Source organism: Lynx rufus, unplaced genomic scaffold, assembly GCF_022079265.1.
Source record: "Lynx rufus isolate CCGP_SWC_20201006 ecotype Redwood Valley unplaced genomic scaffold, mLynRuf1.p SCAF_2, whole genome shotgun sequence".
NCBI classification, from domain to species: Eukaryota; Metazoa; Chordata; class Mammalia; order Carnivora; family Felidae; genus Lynx; species Lynx rufus.
In genome coordinates, this window is record NW_025814834.1 from 117718712 (window position 1) to 117739232 (window position 20521).

The 20521-nt window shown below is 43.6% G+C and overlaps 1 protein-coding gene and 1 non-coding gene across 2 annotated transcripts; both read left to right on the forward strand.

Moving 5' to 3' along the window:
- The first annotated feature begins 4 nt into the window (after positions 1 to 4).
- LOC124516375 (histone H2B type 2-F) lies at positions 5 to 11311 on the forward strand. The gene is made up of 2 exons (XM_047085682.1): positions 5 to 1442; positions 11272 to 11311. Exons 1-2 carry the CDS (start codon positions 1066 to 1068, stop codon positions 11282 to 11284), a joined length of 390 nt encoding a protein of 129 aa, XP_046941638.1. The 5' UTR covers positions 5 to 1065; the 3' UTR covers positions 11285 to 11311.
- LOC124516643 (U2 spliceosomal RNA) lies at positions 5744 to 5937 on the forward strand. Its single transcript, XR_006963081.1, has one exon. It is a non-coding gene; the product is annotated as a U2 spliceosomal RNA (small nuclear RNA).
- Positions 11312 to 20521: the final 9210 nt, after the last annotated feature.

The following is a 20521-nucleotide window of genomic DNA, read 5'->3' on the forward strand; positions in this document are numbered from 1 at the left end:
CACCTAACGGCTCTTTTCAGAGCCACCCATGTTTTCACGAGGAGTAGCTGTGTCGCCTATCTCACCTGGCGTGGGTGTACTGTTGTGCACTGGTCCTCTGGGTAGAGGGATGAGGGGAAACTCGCACATGGTGGGTAGGAAGATCACAATGTCTGAACTTTGCTCGGCTGACAGGCACTAGAGGGAACAGCTGAAGCTGGGCTTTAGATCGCTTTTGCCTAAGCTTTTACATATGTTGAGTTACAGTCTACAGCGTCAGCCTTACTAGTTTGAGGAAAAACTTGCAAGGGGGTGGACTCTGCTCTACTAGTCGTTTGTAACGTTAACACGCTACTCGTACAAAGCGTTAGCACGAATCTGGATATAGAAACGAAGCGGGAAGGAGGTCGTGTGGGTTTGTGGTAACTGCCGGGTTGGGGATTTGGGTTTTCAACTAGATTTTACGGTTAAGACTAAGCTGGATGTAAGTCCTGGTTTGCAAATGGGAGTCTTTTTCCTGGTTTATGTGTCTTAAGAGTTGTATGGATCTAATATCTAATACCCTATTGCATAAGACAGGCAGCGCAAACACGAATAGGAATTTGAGGGAAATTCCTGATGCGTTGGGTTTTTTTGTTTTTTTTCTGTTTTTTGAGATGTTTGTTACTGCTCCGAAACCCAAAGGCAAAACAAACTTCCACAAAGCGTAGGAAGTAAAGTGATGCAAAAATAGAAATGGGCACTTCGGATCTTTTCCGTATGCAAGTACAACTGACAAGTAATAACCATCCCCAAACACCCCAAACAGGTGAACTATACTTTTACGTAACTTATTGGTTGGTCTGAAACGGAACGTTTCAATTGGCTAAGAAGACGTTTGCTCTGATAGCCATTAAGGAAGCGCTAGCAGAAGCTATTATTTGCATAGACTCCACCCCTGTATGACGACCTTGTTGGAAATTAACCAATAAAAATGCAGTCCTATGCGAGCCTTCATTTGCATACGGGCTCTATAAGTAGCGCGTAACGAAGCCACTTGAATGTAGTCCGGATCGTTTCGGCTGTGTGGCGTTTCTTCTAGCAAAAATGCCTGATCCAGCGAAGTCCGCTCCCGCTCCCAAGAAGGGCTCTAAGAAAGCTGTTACGAAAGTGCAGAAGAAGGACGGCAAGAAGCGCAAGCGTAGCCGTAAGGAGAGCTATTCCGTCTATGTGTATAAGGTGTTGAAACAGGTTCACCCGGACACCGGCATCTCGTCCAAGGCCATGGGCATCATGAACTCTTTCGTCAACGACATCTTCGAGCGCATCGCCGGTGAAGCCTCTCGCCTGGCGCATTACAACAAGCGCTCGACCATCACGTCCCGGGAGATCCAGACGGCCGTGCGTCTGCTGCTGCCCGGCGAGCTGGCCAAGCACGCCGTGTCCGAGGGCACCAAGGCTGTCACCAAATACACCAGCTCGAAGTAAGGGCGTGCAAAGGACGCAATAGAACAGCTACTTTTACCCCAACGGCTCTTTTCAGAGCCACTTAACTTGTCACAGGAAGCGGCTGTCCACATTTGTTAAACGTTTGGGTGGCTTTTAGGTTGGGTGGGTTGTGGTCTCAAATATTTGGGCATGGGGTTAGGTTACGACTGATCAAGTTTGCCCTGGTTAAGACCTGGAATCTCCTATAGTGCGGTGGTGTCCCCCTAGTGGCACCACTCTTCCTGGTAACAAAGCTCGTCCTCAAAATGGTCTCTGCCTACTTCTAGAGGAAACTGAGGTACAGGTAACAGTAAACAAAGTTGATGCAGTTCTGGGTTTTTTGATTTCTGGCGGTGGGGTGCTGTTCTACTTTATTAACGCTGTATGTCAACACGAAACTTAGGCCAGCTGACGTTTGTTTTCCTTAGTATACAGATAGCTCTCTGTTCCCACTGTTTCTTAATGTTCCAATCTGTAACAAACGCTTCTAGGCGTTTGTCACAAATGGTTTCCAATAAAGTCTGCTTTAGTCTGTTGCCCTTTGTAGTTCTGATCTAGCAATCCTCCCCTCGTTTCCTTCTAGCCCCATACCTCAATCAGGTACAGATTTTTGCCCCCATCGTGTGGAATATGGGATATTTTGTAATACCTACAGACAAATCCTCTCTTGGGAGGAATGCTAACGCATTTAGTGGGTAAGGGCCAGGGATGCCGGGAAACCTAACCTAATGTACAGGACTCTGCCTACAGCCAAGACTTCGCCTGGCCTGTAACCTCAGTCCTCCTGTGGTATTTGGTAGACCAAGCGCCCAGACTTCCCTTCCATCAGGATTTAATTCTCATTTGGGTCAAACCTTCCCTCAGCCCCACCACCTAGCGCATGTTCTTGCTCTTGGTGAAAGCTGAGAAGAACACAGATTTGCTGTGGTTGCTTACACTCCTCCACAGGAAAACGATCTTCTCCAGGGCAAGGACCTTGTCTTCTGTAACAATTTCCTAGCTATAAAAGCCACTTTGCTGCTTGCTAAGCCCTCCCAGGTGCCTCTCCTTGAATTTCCCGATAGGTTGGAGGTGGGAACTTGGGGAAGTGGTTTTTGGTGTTCTCAGGTGCATTTATTTAAAAAAAAAAAATGCATGATGTGCAAATGGCCACAGTTAGCATATAAAATGGCTTTCTAAAGATCCCTTAGTTCAAAACTTGCATAACCTGGCCAATCTGGCCAGGCTGGTGAATGTTTGCCCAGTAAAACCTACCCTAAGTTAAAGGGAAAAATCTTAGTTTCAGATTCATTTGTCAAGATTTGAAATTAGGCCATTATTGATAAACTTTAAGGAACTGACAAGTTTGCACTTAAAATGAATTTTATAATGTAAGAGTTCAAATTTACATCCAATTAAAGTTACATAAAATGGGCTATATAGGATTTTCTTTCACTGGGAAATGAAGATTTTCTGAGTCATTTTCCCTGGCGAGAGGAATGACTCACTGAGAATTATAATTTCCCAGTGAAAGAAAGGAAATCATTATGCAGCACATTTTATGGTAGGAAAAGTTAAATGAAAAGGCCAGGGTGGTGTGCCTTCTACTCAAACCATCAGAGACCCTATCTGGTCTCCTCCCCTAGGATCCTGAAGTCCCAGAGGACTAGTGACCATGTTTTTCATGGTCTTTTGAAGTTGTTAAAGCATTATCAGTTGGCTCACCTGATCAGAAGCTATCATGAGTCACTCAGGACTAAAGGATTAAGCCCCAACTCCTTATCCTGAAACTAAAGGCTTTCTGCCATCTGGCCCAAACTTCCCTTCTTCAGCTGTTCATTTTCCTCAGCTTTCTAGCATAGCCCAAATGCTGTACGCACTGTCCTATAGTGCCTCTTAAGGTCCTCTTTGTGCTTTTGTTATGTGGTCCTTCTAAACTGTGGTACTCCGTTGCCCTCTCGACTACTCAAAGCCTGTCAACCTGGCAGTTCTTTAAACTTTTTAATTTTTAAAAATATTTTTGAGAGAGTGTGTGTGAGTCCCCGCTCATACACAGGGAGACACAGAATCGGAAGCAGGTTCCAGGCTCTGAGCTGTCAGCACAGAACCCGACGTGGGGCTTGAACCCACGGAACGCAAGATCATGGCCTGAGCTGAAGTCAGACGCTTAACTAACTGAACCACCCAGGTTTTCCACAGTTCTTTAAAATCTTCCTCAAATCTCACTCCTTGAAGCTTTTCCATCCCATTATAGCTCACAGGAAGTCTTTCTCCTTTCAGTGCTTAAGGCTTTATTCCTTGCACAATGAATTTGCAATTAACTGTAACTTTGTGAACTGTGGAGCCCTGTTCCTTACTTTCTTTTTCGTTGTTTTTACATTTTCTTGTGTTTGTCTTCTATTAGAAGACAGGGTCTACTTTCTTTAAAAAATCCTTCTTGGGGGGCGCCTGGGTGGCGCAGTCGGTTAAGCGTCCGACTTCGGCCAGGTCACGATCTCGCGGTCCGTGAGTTCGAGCCCCGCGTCAGGCTCTGGGCTGACGGCTCAGAGCCTGGAGCCTGTTTCCAATTCTGTGTCTCCCTCTCTCTCTGCCCCTCCCCCGTTCATGCTCTGTCTCTCTCTGTCCCAAAAATAAATAAACGTTGAAAAAAAAAAAAATTTTAAAAAAAAAAAAAAAAAAAAAAAAAAAAAAAAAAATCCTTCTTGGGATCTCTGACAAAAGCTGTTCCAGTGCCCATTATAAAATAGCATCTTGATGAACATTTGTTGACTGATTGCTCAGACCACAGAACACCAGAAAATGGACCTGAAGGTGGTAAGTTCATGTACTCCAATAAGGTTTTTTCTTCTACTTTTTCCTAATGTTTCTTGCTCCTATAACCTGAAACACTTTTATAATAATTACTGACCCAGTTAAAACAACAATTGGAGATTAAAAACTCCTAAGAGGGGCAGATCGAGTACTGCGCTTGATAGCTCCCCTTCATCCAATGTATCTATGTAGCCAAAAGGACAGGATTAGACTGGAGCTTTTTCAGCCTAGTTTAGATGTTGTGTTTCCAGTCTTGTAAACAAGGGTGAGGAGGGAGATGCATTCCAGAAGATGAAAAACGTTTGTGGTCTTAAGATAAGGAGCTTTGGGGTGCCTGGATGGCTCAGTTGGTTGAGCGTCCTACTTCGGCTCAGGTCATGATCTCGCAGTTTGTGGGTTTGAGCCCCACATCAGGCTCTGTGCTGACCGCTTGCTCAGAGCCTGGAGCCTGCTTCGGATTCTGCGTCTCCTTCTCTCTGCCCCTCCCCCGCTCATGCGTTGTCTCACTCTGTTTCTCAAAAATGAATAAATGTAAAAAAAAATTTTTTTTTTTTTTAAAGATAAGGAGCTTTACATATCAGATCCAGTGAGCATTGCAAATGTAGAAATAGTCTCGGTCTGGGTCGAGTCAAATGTCATTAAGCTTGGCTCGTCATGGGGCATCTGGATGGCTCAGGTTCAGTGTCTGACTTCAGCTCAGGTCATGATCTCACGGTTCATGAGTTCGAGCCCGCGTCGGGCTCTGGGCTGACAGCTCAGAGCCTGGAGCCTGCTTCAGATTCTGTGTCTCCCTCTTTCTCTGCCCCAACTCCATTCTGTCTCTCTCTCAAAAATAAATGTTAAAAAAAAAAAAAAAAAGATTGGTTAGTCATCATTTTAAGGATTGGTGAATGGATTGTGGTATCTATATAAACTTAAAAGATGACAATTTAACCTTGCCATCATTTTTAGACAAATATCTCATTTTAAAACGATGCATTTCCTAAAAGTGATCTAAGAGTCAACATATTTAAATTTGGATGACTATAATTTAAGCACAGGGCAACAGATGGGAATTCAGATCTATTTGGGGGGCATAAAGTGGGAGTTATCAAAGGATGTCAATCTTTTTTTTTTTTTAACCTTTACACCCCACGTGGGGCTCAAACTCACGAGATCAAGAGTCTCATGCTCTTCTGAGCCAGCCAGACATCTCCAAAGAATGTCAATCTTTAGCAAGGAAGGAACAAGACTGGGGAATTACTAGATATTATTGAAGATTGTTTCCACATTTCGTAACTATTGTTGAGCCACTATATGATTTGGCAAAAATAGAAAACTTGGTAAAATATCCTAGAGCCCGTACTGTCAACATCAACAAACTTCTGAAAAGTAAAAGCAGGGTCGTGTTTTCTTTTCGTGTGTGACCAAATCTCCATATCGAACATATCAGCAAAGCAGTGAGATGGGTAACAAGATGTAAATACATCTGCTAGAGGGAATTACACTAGTATACAGATAATTATATATTGCTTCTCGGCCTTTTGGATAAGATCAAGTGTAGTATCTCTTCTTATCAGTATACAGATAGTTATACTTCAAGGCAAAATGTGTTTTTCCCAAAAGAGGGGGAAGAAGGAAATGTTCTCAATTAAGGAGAATGACAGGTTGCATCTGGCTGGAGGGCTCAGGAAAGCTCCATGAGGATCATTTCCATCACCTGTGTAGGTGATGGGGCTCTATAGGTGCCCTCCTTCCCAAGTACATGAGGTTCAGCTGGAATATTGTTTGCAACCAATATATTAAGTATCCTCTGGGATTTTTTTTTAAGTTTCAGCTTTATTCAATTTTCACTGCAACCTCTTTCAATTAATCGTCTGATTTTGGTAGATGAAATTCTCCATCATTCTATATTCTGTGACTAGAGGTCATTAATTGTGCACCTCTCATCCAGGTTGTAACATTTTCCTTTCACCTTTAATGTATCTCTTAAAATTTTTTTTTTATTTTCACAGACTATTTTATGTCCTTATATTGAAAAGTTCTGGCTTCTCCTCCTGCTTACAAAACCTTTCAAGTCACATTGTTCTTGGCTCCTAACCCTTCAAACCTGCTGAAGCTTTGTTCACCACAGTGTGGCTTGAGAGAAATTTGACTTTCTTGTTCCCTGTGAGATTAATTTTCTCTTTCTGGGGGTGATGATAATAGGGTGAGTGAATAACAAACCTTTTCTCAATCACCCATGATTTATCAGAAAATATCGTTAACTCAAAATGTGTCAAGTCTCCAACCACACCTTGACACTTGTGTCACTGCCCCATGCCCTAAGCCACCGCCACCTCCCCAGGTGCCCAGGGTGGTTGCAACGGCCTTCTGCCTAGTCTCCTTGCTTTTGCCATCTACCCTCTCTGTTTTCCACAAAACAGCCGGTGTAAACTTCTTGAAACGTGAGTCAGATCCTGTGACTCCCACGCTCTCCTCCCCATCTGAACACCACCCCCTACCACCCTCCCCACCACCCCCTGCACCAACCATGGCTTCGGAGTGAAGGTGGCATCCTTATGATGGCCCACCTACCATGTCTTCCTGCTCTCCCTTTTGTCTGCTCCACTGCACTCCTTCGTCTCTCTGTTCTTACTTGAATACACCCAGGCCGCCTATCTCCGGGCCCTTCACTTGCCATTTCCTCTTCTGGGAAGGCTGTCCCCCCCAGACACTTAGGCGACTGGCTTCCTCATGTCTTTTGGGTTTCTTCTCAAAGGGTCCCTTAACGTCTTACCAGTGAGGACTTCCTTGACCAGCTTATGTAAGATAAACCCACCTCCTCCTCTGACTTCATAATACTCTTTATTCCCCTACCTTGCTTAATTTTCCTCCATGTATCATCTGAATAATGTGTTTGTTTATTACTGAATCAGAGTCTACTACTCATAAAAACTGTTCTTTGCTTTTTAAAATATTTATATTTTGGGAGAGCACAAGCAGGGGAGGGGGGTAAGAGAGAGGAGGACAGAGGATCTAAAACAGGCTCCGTGCTGACAGGCTGACAGCAGTAAGCCCGACGTGTGGCTCAAACTCACAGACTTCAAGGCCATGACCTGAGCCAAAGTCAGATGCTCAACCAACTGAGCCACCCAGGTGCTCCCTTCATAAAAACTATTCTTACCTGCTTACTGTAACTCCATGCTTTCTGAGTGCATGGCTTCTCAGTTAAAGGTTAATTTACCAGCTTCTCTTGTATCTAGGTTTGTCCATAAGACAAAGTTCTGGGCCAATGAGGGGTGAACGGGCACTTCTGTTCTATATTATTTCAAGTTTGTGCCCTAAGAAGGAATAGGTATGTGCCGCCCTTACTTTTTTCCCTCTTCTCTGGCTTGGTTGCAAAGAGGACGGCAGGCACTGTGACAACCACCTTGGACCCTGAAACAGAAATCTTGTGATAAGGATGACTGAACTACGCTACTAGCTCTGGACTATGACGTGAGAGATGAACTTGTATCTTCTTGAAGCCACTGTTTTTGTTTTTGTTTTTTAAAGATTTGTTACAGTAATTTAGGCTGTGCTCTGACCCATTGTCCGACTCTCCTCTTACCTTCCTAGAGTAAGTCCTACGAAGGCAGGTCTTTTTCTTTCTTTCCCTATCCCCATCACTTAGAACTGTGTCTGGAATATAGTGGGTGCTCAGTAAATATTTATGGGATGAGTGGATTGATGAGAGAGAAGGGTTGAAAGGGATGGCAGAGCTCCCAGCCTTGGATGTAACAAAAAATGACTGAGTTTGAAATTTTTTCTCTCTGAATCGGGAACAGCACAACACAGAGTGAAGGTCTAGGGGAGGTTGTTAACAACCATGGTCCACAAAGCAGTTTAGAAGTTTCCCAGTGTAAATTGTTGGATATTTATACTAACCTATACTAGTTCAGAAGCAGTAAGAGGGTGGAAGAAAACTTCCATTTCCTCTACTCTCAATACTTCTGGCCCCCAAATGTGTGGGTTTTCCACACCAAGCAATTCTACCTGGATTTAGCACAGATACCACAGATTATGGGCTCAGTCCCATAAGGCTGCCCCCCACTTCAGACACCAATCACAGTAGTGGGTTCCCAGGTTACTCACACTTCTGTCAGTTTTGGTTACAAATCAGGCGTTCCCACCACCCCCTCATCACATTTGATAAGTTGTTGCAATGACTCTCAGAACTCGGGGAAACATATTTACCAGTTTATTGTAAGGGATCTAGGAAAGGATACAGATGATCAGCCAGATGAAGACAGGGCAAGATCTAGAAGGGTCCCGAGTGCTAGAGTATCTGTCCCTGTGGAGTTGTGGTGTCCACTCTCTTGAAATGTGGTTTCTGAACCCTACAGTTTAGGGATTTTTATGGAGGCTTTATCAAGTAGACACGATGGGATCATCAGCTCAATCTCCACACCTTCCTCCCCTGGAGGATGGGGGGTGGGGGAGGCTAAACGTTCCAAGCTTCTAATCAAAGTTTAGCCTTTCTGGTGACCAGCCTCCATCCTGCAGCTACCTAGGAGCCCACCAAAAACCATTTCATGAGACAAAAGACACTCCCCATTACCTAGGAAATTCCAAGAGATTTAGGAGCTCTGTGTCAAGAACCCGGGTCAAAGACCAAATACAAGAAAAGATGTTCTTGACACCCTTATTACCCAGAAAATTACAAGAGTTTTAGGAGCTCTGTATCAGGAATCCTGTCACAGTCTACTCTCTTGTCTCTAGCCATGGACCCCTTACAGCAAACTGATTATAATAAAGTCAAAGATACTAGCTGAAAAGGCAGCTTCCTGTAGTGATGAGCATTAGCAGTGAGTCCCAGTCCCCCCCTCCCCCCAAGAACTATATGACCTTGGGAAAGTTTCTTTCCTCCTCTGAACCTCAACTTCTTCCTCTGGGAAATGAGAAAAATAATGGAACCTACCTTCTAGGCTTGTCATGAAGACTGAATGAGATTATGTATTGTATGCACTTAGTAGGGGGGCTGGAACATGGTGAATATTTGATCAGTGTTTCCCTCACTGTGAGTATGGGTAGGAAGGCACTTCCTGCATAAGTACCATTGTACCCCCAAAGCACATTTCCCTTCCTAACAAGCACCGCTTTAAGAGATTCCTAGGGATTTGAGAGTCCCTTCCCTAAGGATCTTGCATTGGAGCAATAAGAACTTCTTTTTCTTTCTTTCCTTTTTTTTTTTTTTTTAAGTTTACTTCTTTATTTTGAGAGAGAGAGGGAGAGAATCCCAAGCAGTGAGATCATGACCTTAGCCAAAACCAAGAGTTGGATACTTAACCAACTGAGCCACCCAGGAGCCCCAAGAACTCCTTTTTCTAGGAGTTCTAAACCATTACCCAAGAAAGCAATTCAACAATTTACTTGTTGGGCCTTTGATTCTGTAGAACCTTCAAGTGTCTGCTGTGTCCTGATAGGAAAAAAAAAAAGCATGCATTAGAAAACAAAAGACCTTATTTATAGCGTCTGTTACTAGTGCTCTATAAAGACCTAAATTATCTAGCAAATATCTTTTTTTTTTTTTAATCAGATGATGTTTACAATACCTCCCATCAATGCTCTCAGGAAAAATGGAATACTTTCATTAAATACTCCCTTGCTATTTCTGATTTCTGAGTTGAAACCTCTGGATTTTGAGAATTTAACACAGGAGTAAGCCAAGTGAATAAAAATGATGTAGGGTACACTATTAGGTAGCACAGAGAAGGACACACCTTATAACAGAAAGGAGAATTGCAAATATTTGGGAAATTTTTTTAATGTTTTTATTTAGTTTTGAGGGGATGAGGGGCAGAGAGAGGGAGACACAGAATCTGAAGCAGGCTCCAGGCTCCGGGCTGTCAGCACAGAGACCAATGCGGGGCTTGAACTCCCGAACCACAAGATCATGACCTGAGCCAAAGCTGGGCGCTCAACCAACTGAGTCACCCAGGCGCCCCAGGAAAAGTTTAAGTTAGAAATTTTAAAATGAGCTTGTGGAACCAGGTTGATGACTTAGGAGTTGATCATTTCTGCTTGTTTAAAGTATTTCACATTTTTCCTCTCAGTATTTTCAAGATGAAACTCTTGTTTTTGCCACCTATTCAGGAACCAAAGTTTTCCCAAGAATATAAGGAAGACTTTCTTCTTTTTATTTTAGAGAGAGAGCATGAGTGGGGAGGGGCAGAGGGAGAGAGAGAATCTTAAGCAGGCTCCATGCCCAGTGAGAAGCTGGCCACGGGGGTTCCTGGGATCCGATGACCCTGGGATCATGACCTGAACTGAAATCAAGAGTCAGACACTCAACCTACAGAGCTACCCAGGTGCCGTGGAAGACTGTCCTATTTAACTACAGTCCAAGAAATAGTGAACAAGGCAGATGATAGTTCTGAGATCTCAAGGTTTCTTTTCTTTGGCCAACAACACATTATGTAATAGGTGATTTATTTCAGATGATTGTACTAAAATGAGGTACAAGAATCTAGAGAGAATCTCACTATCAACCAATCCAAGGAACTTTGCTTAGATGGCCAAAGCCAGAAACAGAGAGCAGAGGAGAGAACTAATAGGGCTGAAGCAGTTCTCCAGTACTTGACTTTTGAGGACCAAACTTAGATGCTGGCCCACTGTCTCAAGGTAGTAAAGAGGTAGTGGCTTGGGATTGGTTGAGGATTTTGAGAGAGAGATGGAGAGAGTTGGAGATTATCTTGGGACTTGAACAGTCTCAGGCCTCCAGAAGAAGGAATCTTGTGGCAAAAAACGGAGAATGCAAATTAGTGAAATGAAGTAAAATAAGGAGCAAATTATCTCTGTTACTTCACATGATCAAGTGCAGTAATCATAAACTACCAGAAGGTGATTATGGGAGAAATCCATATCGCTCTTTTGACATCCAGGTTTTTAACATTCAGGAGAACAGAATATACCTAAAGACATCCGCTTCATTTTTGTTTTGTTGAAGGCAATGATGTTTGAGCATTGTGTGAGTCTTAGTTTCTAGCTGGTGGAATTCTAATTTTTTTAAATGTTTGTTTATTTTTGAGACAGAGACAGAGCGTGAGCAGAGGAGGCACAGAGAGACAGAGAGGGAGACACAGAATCTGAAGCAGGCTCCAGGCTCTGAGCTGTCAGCACAGAGCCCAATATGGGGCTAGAACTCACGGGCTGCGAGACCATGACCTGAGCTGAAGTTGGACACTGAACCGACTAAGCCACCCAGGCACCCCTCCTCTGATATCTTTTTAAGTGTTTGAATTATCTTGTTCATAATTTTCTTCACATTACTATCAAGGGGCTGGGCAATAGAAATTATTCCTAAGTGAATATCTTTTTTTCAGAAACAGCAAGTATGTGTAGAGAACACAGTTGTGGGATTAGCAGGAAAGTTAACCAAGGTAACATCTGAATTTCAATTCTTGGCCTAGAGAAAAAAAGGTAAGAAAACTTTTTATTTTTTGAGGAAAATAAATGTCTTTCATGGTATCATGACCGGGGGGTGTATTTAGGCGGGAAAGGGGCATAACAGATAAATCTTTGGACTAATATATGCAAATCATTTATAGTGGGAAAAAGCAGTCTCCAGAATTGGCATATCAAGTGGGCTAAAACTTGTTGAGGATATAGAGGATTTGAAGAACATGGTTAACACAATTAGTCAGAGCTATACTTACACCCACCCCATCTTGTACCCAAAGTAGAAAATGTACATTTTGAAGCCACATAAATACTGATAAAAGCTGACCACATGTGAGAAGACATAACCTTAATGAGTGTTGAAAAAGTTGAAACCATAGGGGACACATACACTAATCATTTGCAAAGATATAACTAAAAATATTCTCCTTGATCTATACTTTTGGGAAAAGCACATGGGCTAAGGAGGATATAAAAATAAAAATGATATAATTTTTAGCATCCAATTATAATAACAAAGAGAGCACGCTATATTAAAACCTATAAGAAGAGGACAGAGGAAAATTCAGAGCTTTAAAATGCATTTGTGAGAAAAGGAGCACTATTAGAAATAACAAAGCAAGATTTTACCTTAAAAGCTAATAAAGGGACAACAAAAGTTGAGTAGGGGAATAAGTTAGGCTCAAAGCAGAAATGAGCAGGGGCACCTGGGTGGCTCAGTTGGTTGAGCATCTGACTTCAGCTTGGTGTGGTCTTGTTCCTGAGTTTGAGTCCTGTGTCAGGCTGTGTGATGACAGCTCAGAACCTGGAGCCTGTTTCAGACTCTGAGTCTGCCCCTCTCCCACTCATGCTGTTTTTCTCTCTCTCTCAAAAACAGAAAAAAACATTAAAAAAATTTTTTTAAGTGGCAGAAATGAATCGAATCAACCATACTTCCTCACTCCCCAAAATAGGATTCATCAATAAAACCAAAATCTGGTTCTTTGAAGGAAAATTAAAGGGTTAACCCTTTGATAATTTAACATTGAAAGAGAAAAAGTACACCAATATGTCAGCAACATTAGATGCAGAAGATATTCTAAGTGGTATGTGTATTTTGATACATATATTTGCAGATGCAGACAAAATATTAGATTTTTAATACAAGTGATCAAAGTTGCCCTAAGAAAGATAGAATGACTGAATAAAAATAGCTGTAGGAGAAACGGAAAAGAGGGGCAACGATGTACTCTTAAAAACAACTCTAGGTCCAGAGAGTTTTACCAATTATGCAAATTGATCAAGATAATGGAAAAAAATGAAAAGCCAGCTGCTAATATTATGAGGCAGTGACGGAAACAGATACTACTATTAAGATTAAGTGAAATAACCTGTACAAAGCAAATTAAAAAAAAAGAGTATTTGGTAAATAAAGTTAACCCATAAAAGTTAGATACTATGAGGCCACAATATAGATTTCACAGTGGAATGAAACGTAACTAGGATAAGAAATTGCAGTTCAAGGAGCTAACCTTGCAGGGTTAAGATTTGAATTCTAGTTTATCAGGCCCAAAGCCTGTGAAATGTCAAGGTGTGATTGAATTCAAGTTAGGAAATGATTATTTTCTAAAATAAATACAGAACCTATAAACCCATTGCCAATAAAGCCATTTCTTGCCCTTTCAGAAGAAATGGTCTTCAGTCACAGCCAGACCCCAGAGCTGTTTCATTGGAGATTATGCCACAGCTTCCTCAAGAGGATATTCTCAGAACCACATTTGGGGAGCTTATTTCTCTGGAATGTATAGACTGATTGGTCTTCGTTAGAGATTTTCTGTCTCCATTAACTCACTTAGGTTTGGGAAACTCTCCCTTTAACACATGCTCCCTGTCCACAATTTATTCTTCTTTTTTTTTTTTTTTTAATTTTTTAATGTTTGTTTATTTTTGACAGAGAGAGAGAGAGAGAGAGACTCTCTGACTGGGGGAGGGGAAGAGAGAGAGGCAGACACAGAATTCGAAGCAGGCTCCAGGCTCCAAGCTGTCAGCACAGAGCCCGACTTGGGGCTTGAACTCAAGAACTGTGAGATCATGACCTGAGCCAAAACCGAGTCAGAAGCTTAACCAGCTGAGCCACCCAGGCACCCTGGTAAAGTCAGTATTGTAATGATGTCAGTATCTCTCCCTCACCCTCACTCCCCAAATCTACATATTTATTGCAATCCCACTCCAAATCCGATAATAGTCTTAGGAGAATTTGACATAGTTTAACACTCTTTCTTTCTTGAGACACTTTCTTCTCTGTTTTCCTCTTATCTCATTAGCTATTCCTTGTCAATATCCTCTGCTGCCAAGCCTTCTACATGTTTAAGATTTGGTACATCCCAGGGTTCAGCCTTAGACTCTTTTCTATCTGTACTTTCTGCTTACATTGTCTTTTCTAATCCCATGACTCCAAATACAACATATATATGATGATTCTCAAATTTTTAGCTCTATCCCAGGATTGTTCTCTGAGCACCATTCATATTCCATTGGTTTTTCAAGTTACACTTAAATGTCAAACAGGAATATTAATATGTCCAATACAAAACTTTTGCTTCTTGCTACTCCTCTCTCCTCTATTACAACTTGCTGTTTCCCAGTTAATGGAATCAGTTTATTGCTCAGGCCCAAATCTAGTTTTTCTGACTCCTCTTTTTCCCCACATTCCCCACATTTAATCAATCATAAAGCTGTGGGGGGGGGGAGGACACTTCCTACAAAATATATTCCAAATGTGACCACTTCTCAACACCTCCACTGCTCCCTGTAAATCCAAACTACCATTATCTCCCACCTAAATTCCTAACTGGTTTCCCTGCTTCCACTATTGTGCCGTCCTTACTGTCCCTGGGGTCTGTGTCTAACTGGCCTGGTGGCATTCAGGACTATTGAACACCTTCCAGCCAATTGCCAGCCATGACTCCATTCCATCTGGTTTTCGGGCAGGTCTGGCTACCTTGGACTTCTGGGATGAAGGTTGGGGAGATTCCTAAATCCAGAGGCTCTAGGGTTTCTCCCCAGTGTGTAGCAAGTGATGTGGAAGTGTTGGGGTTCAGAGCAAAAGGTCAAGAAAGAATTCTTGAGACATCTTCAGTGCCAAAAGATAGTTTTATTAAAGCACAGGGACAGGACTCATGTGCATGAAAAGCCGTGCTTGGGGTTGTGAGGAGTGACTGATTATACACTCTCAAGTTGGGAGAGGGCTAGGGATAGCATAAGTCTTAAGGAATTTTGGAAGCAAGGATTGCAGGACCTATGGTTAGGAAAAGGCCATTTATTACTTTCAATAAAATCTTAGTCATGAGCCCCTTCAGATGTAGATCAGGGGGCCATATGCTTTGAGGATGATTGCTAACATATATCTAGGTGGGGGGTGGGGCAGGGGTAGAGATACAGGGAGTTTCTGAAGGAATTTTTATATGTTAAGGTAGACCTGCAGGATCCTGGAGGGTGGGATAATGTTAGGTCAAGATTGCCTTTTGCCCTTAGCAAAGTATTAACATAGAGGCAGTTGAGTTCCTAGAGGAAGGTCACTCTGCCTATCTCAAGGACTTGCCAATGGACTGTAAGTTATAAGGAAATTTTCTTCTTTTGCCTCTGTTTCTCACATCAGCCAGGAAAGACATAGAATGGGCCCAACTGTTCCCGTTTTACCTCAAACCAGTCGTCCACTTTAGGGATTCCTCTCAAGCTAGGAACACTCTGAGTGTTCTGGAATGGGCCTGAACTCCTGTAGAAGCTCAAATAAGTTTAGAGCTTTCCTTATGGAACCTGGAAGATGAAAAACGACCTCCAACTGACCCACCCTCCTCACAACCAGTTAGTTGCCTGCTCTGCTCCATAACTGTCTCCTCTGGGGTGTCCTACTTAGCTCTGTAAACCCTGGGGATCATAGGATGTGCCCCAGAGCTTCTTGGATGGAAGACTTGGAAGGTCCAGCAGACCCTTGGGTATTGTCCCTGCTGAGTCTGAGATGGATGAAAGAACACCCTCCCTCCCTTCCCCAACACCTGCCACCCTCCTCCCTGCCGGCTGCATCAATCTCCTCCAGTGTTCTCCGTCCTGGAAGCTCTAGTGATCCAGGACAGAAAAGGCCTTTGGGTGAAGCCCGGTGGTTGCCGAATGCATTTCAGAGGAGCCCTTGAAGAACCTGGGGGCTCACTGCCCACTGCCCAGCGGGTTCTGCCAGCCCAGGCTCCCTTCCTGGCTCTGCTGGGAAAGTCATCTGTGTTTGACTGAACGGCGGTCATTCATTCGCTGCCCACCTGCTCCTTCCCGGTAGCCATCTGCTCCAGCCACCTGGATTCTTGGGTCTCCGGGCAGGTCAACGCCCGCCCCTTCCCGCGGTCTCCCAAGTCCTCCTCTCCGCGGGGTGGCGCCACGCCAAGTCCGTGAGCGGGAGGGTCGCCGCGGCCCCGGAGGAATTTTTCAGCTACGCAGTTCCAGGAAGCCGCCCCGCAACCCCCGCCGTCTGGTGTGCCGCTCTACTTCCTGCCGCTGACGACCGGGCCCAGGCGGGAATCCGGTTCTTGCAGGTACCAGCCCAGAGCAAACAAGTACTTGGCCTTTGGGGGACCGCCCACGAGTTGGGTGTTCTGGGTACCGGGACGAATCGGACACGCGCGACTCCGTGCTGTCCGCCACCTGTTCGCCGCCGCTGCCGCCGACCCACTCGAGAGCTCATTTCTTGCCCCTGTCGGCTCTGGGGAAGCCTTGAGGTCTCTTACCAGGTCTGGCAGGGTGTGGAAAGCGAACGACGAGCCAAAGTAGCAATGTGCACAGGCGGCCACAGGGTGGAGCGAGCGGCCCATACCGCAACTACTGCCTTGGTCTGTCCATTCAGGAACCGGTTCTAGCCATTAACTGAATGTAGAGCTTTAAGTAGTATATTCGTGGGGCGCCTGAGTGGCTCAGCTGGTTAAGCCTCCCACTTCGGCTCAGGTCATGATCTCACAGTTTGTGAATTCGAGCACCCCCCCCCCCTCCGTGAGGCTTTGTGCTGACAGCTCAGAGCCTGGAGCCTGCTTCAGATTCTGTGTCGTCGTCTCTCTCTGCCCCTCCCCTGCTCATGCTCTGTGTGTCTGTCTCCATCAAAAGTAAACACTTAAAAAAAAAAAAAGTGTATTCGGGACCTTTAAGATGCTGCTTTACAGTAGAATCTACTAACACATGCCAGTTAGGAACAGGAAATGACTGATGAGTGACAGAAGCAGGTTTGCAACCGAGTGAAAATGTGAACACAGATATACAGTGTGCAAAACTTTTTTCTTTTTTGTAAAAATTAACGAAAAAAATTCTAAATTGTTCAAGAAAATGTAAAACCAACTTTCTAGGAGCTGTAATGTGATGGGTTAGAGGTAAAAGGTTTCAGCTCTTTTGAAATCAGGCAGAATATGAAACAGAAACACTAAATTGGGTGAATGAACTATTCTCCCTCTCCCTTTACTTAGAATACTGAAAATGCAGGGGGACTGCTCTTTAAAGCTGGTTGACAATTCCCAGAGTGTTTTTATGTATCTTAACTCTATGCGCTAGCGTCTGTGCTGTTTGCACAGTATTTCCAGCTTCTGTAGAATTTTACATCCTCTTTGTGGTTGAATGGAGCTGAGTAACTAGTGCTGACCAGTGAGGTGGAAGTGTCTGAGTCACTTCTGGGCTGGAGCATTGCATTCCTGGTTTGGGATGCTCCATGCTCTCAGCTTCCACACAACTGCTGACAGTGTTCCTGCAAGCCACCACCCCCCCCCCCCCGCCCCCGCCTCCCATCAGCCTCCTGGTTTGACCTTGGTGTGGCATGAATAAATAACCAAACCCTGTTGGCTTCAGGTGCTCAGATTAAGGAATTGTTACCTGAATGTCTGCCAGCCTATTACACAGCCTGATGCACAGATGAGTAAATCAGGTATAGGGCTGCGCATGAGTTTGTTGCCTAGATGACATAAGGTACACTATTTCTTACACTCTTTGCCTTGCTCTCAGGACTCTCCCTCCAGAGCTAAACCTTTTTTTTTGTTTTTAATATATAAAATTTATTGTCAAATTGGTTTCCATACAACACCCAGTGCTCATCCCAAAAGATGCCCTCTTCAATGCCCATCACCTACCCTTCCCTCCCTCCCACCCCCCATCAACCCTCAGTTCTTAGTTTTTAAGAGTCTCTTGTGCTTTGGCTCTCTCCCACTCTAACCTCTTTTTTTTTTTTTTTCTTCCCCTCCCCCATGGGTTTCTGTTAAGTTTCTCAGGATCCACATAAGAGTGAAAACATGGTCGGGGCGCCTGGGTGGCGCAGTCGGTTAAGCGTCCGACTTCAGCCAGGTCACGATCTCGCGGTCCGTGAGTTCGCGCCCCGCGTCGGGCTCTGGGCTGATGGCTCAGAGCCTGGAGCCTGTTTCCGATTCTGTGTCTCCCTCTCTCTCTGCCCCTCGCCCGTTCATGCTCTGTCTCTCTCTGTCCCAAAAATAAATAAACGTTGAAAAAAAAAAATTTAAAAAAAAAAAAAAAGAGTGAAAACATGGTATCTGTCTTTCTCTGTATGGCTTATTTCACTTAGCATCACACTCCAGTTCCATCCACGTTGCTACAAAAGGCCATATTTCATTCTTTCTCATTGCCACATAGTACTCCATTGTGTATATAAACCACAATTTCTTTATCCATTCATCAGTTGATGGACATTTAGGCTCTTTCCACAATTTGGCTATTGTTGAGAGTGCTGCTATAAACATTGGGGTACAAGTGCCCCTATGCATCAGTACTCCTGTATCCCTTGGGTAAATTCCTAGTAGTGCTACTGCTGAGTCATAGGGTAGTTCTATTTTTAATTTTTTGAGGAACCTCCACACTGTTTTCCAGAGTGGCTGTACCAGTTTGCATTCCCACCAACAGTGCAAGAGGGTTCCCATTTCTCCACATCCTCTCCAGCATCTATAGTCTCCTGATTTGTTCATTTTGGCCACTCTGACTGGCGTGAGGTGATATCTGAGTGTGGTTTTGATTTGTATTTCCCTGATGAAGAGCGACGTTGAGCATCTTTTCATGTGCCTGTTGGCCATCTGGATGTCTTCTTTAGAGAGGTGTCTATTCATGTTTTCTGCCCATTTCTTCACTGGATTATTTGTTTTTTTGGGTGTGGAGTTTGGTGAGCTCTTTATAGATTTTGGGTACTAGCCCTTTGTCCGATATGTCATTTGCAAATATCTTTTCCCATTCCGTTGGTTGCCTTTTAGTTTTGTTGATTGTTTCCTTTGCTGTGCAGAAGCTTTTTATCTTGATGAGGTCCCAATGGTTCATTTTTGCTTTTAATTCCCTTGCCTTTCGGGATGTGTCAAGTAAGAAATTGCTGTGGCTGAGGTCAGAGAGGTCTTTTCCTGCTTTCTTCTCTAGTGTTTTGATGGTTTCCTGTCTCACATTCAGGTCCTTTATCCATTTTATTTTTGTGAATGGTGTAAGAAAGTGGTCTAGTTTCATTCTTCTGTTTGTTTTGTTTTTTTTTTTTAATAATAAAGAAGAGGCAAGGTCTTTGCGTGAAAAGTGTCATCAATTCTGCTTTACCTCTTACAATACACCAAGATTCAGAACATCTCAACATGGGCCAACATATTTATCTCTAATACCTAGCTTTGTCCTTAATACTCATAAGTATAAGAGAGACACAAAACCTACCACTGGTCTATAGTGCCTCTGTCTCTGGTAAAGAGATTTTTTTTTTTTTTTTTTTTTTATCCCCAAGGCAATGAATCGTGATTTGGGATGGGTGTGAAAGATACCTTTCTTTTGCAAACTGGGTGAAGGGTGTGTGGGAAAGAGTATGTGGAAAAGCAGAAGTAGCTTCACACACTTACAGAGGGCATGTCCTTAGGCAGCACAATACAATGGAAGCCCCTGCGTGGAAGTTGACAGTTGGGAGCTTGATTCCCTTAAAGCTGTCATCGCCAACGTACCTGCGAGAACACCAGCTATCCCCGTGGGTGCACACACTCCAGAAAGGCGCTAGTCAGTGAGTAAAGCAATCCATTTGTAGGACAGTAGGGGGTGGTGGAGACTCTAGAACAAAGTGCTGCGTGTTTCTTGTTTCATCATTATTGAGTAAAATTCTATTGACCCATTTATTTTATTTTATCTTTTTTTTACATTTATTTATTTTTTGAGAGACAGCCTGAGCAGGGGAGGGGCAGAAAGACAGGGAGACACAGAATCTGAAGCAGGCTCCAGGCTCTGAGCTGTCAGCACAGAGCCTGATGCGGGGCTCAAACTCAGGAGCTGCGAGATCATGACCTGAGCGGAAGTCGGACACTCAACTGACTGAGTCACCCAGATGCCCCTCTATGGATCCATTCCTTGATTTCTGCAACTACAATTTTTAGCAGGCTTGTGTTTTGCTTCTAATGTGAACTAGTGAAATTCCAAAGCCTGACCTTAAAATGGAAGTCTTCATTATTCATAAAAGTACATCTAGAATCACTGAAGATGTTCCCTCTCCTTTACAGGTAGAGGGAGAGAGAACATTTTGCATCATAAACAGCTCAGTTTGATACGGTGTTAAAGGACATTCGCAGGAATATCAAGCTCATTCTCTTGTCAAAATGGAGACATGTGTGCATATTTTTTACTGTTACCAACTTGTTTTGTTCTCCATTAACTATGTCCCAAGGGTGCCTGGGTAGCTTAGTTGGTTAAGTGTCCAGCTCTTGATTTCTGCTCAGGTCATGATCTCAAGGTTCATGAGTTCGAGTCCCACATTGGGCTCCACGCTGACAGCGAGAAGCCTGCTTGAGATTCTCTCTCTCCCTGTCTCTCTGCCCCTCCCCTGCTTGTACTCATAAATAAATAAGTAAATACATACATACATACATACATAAAT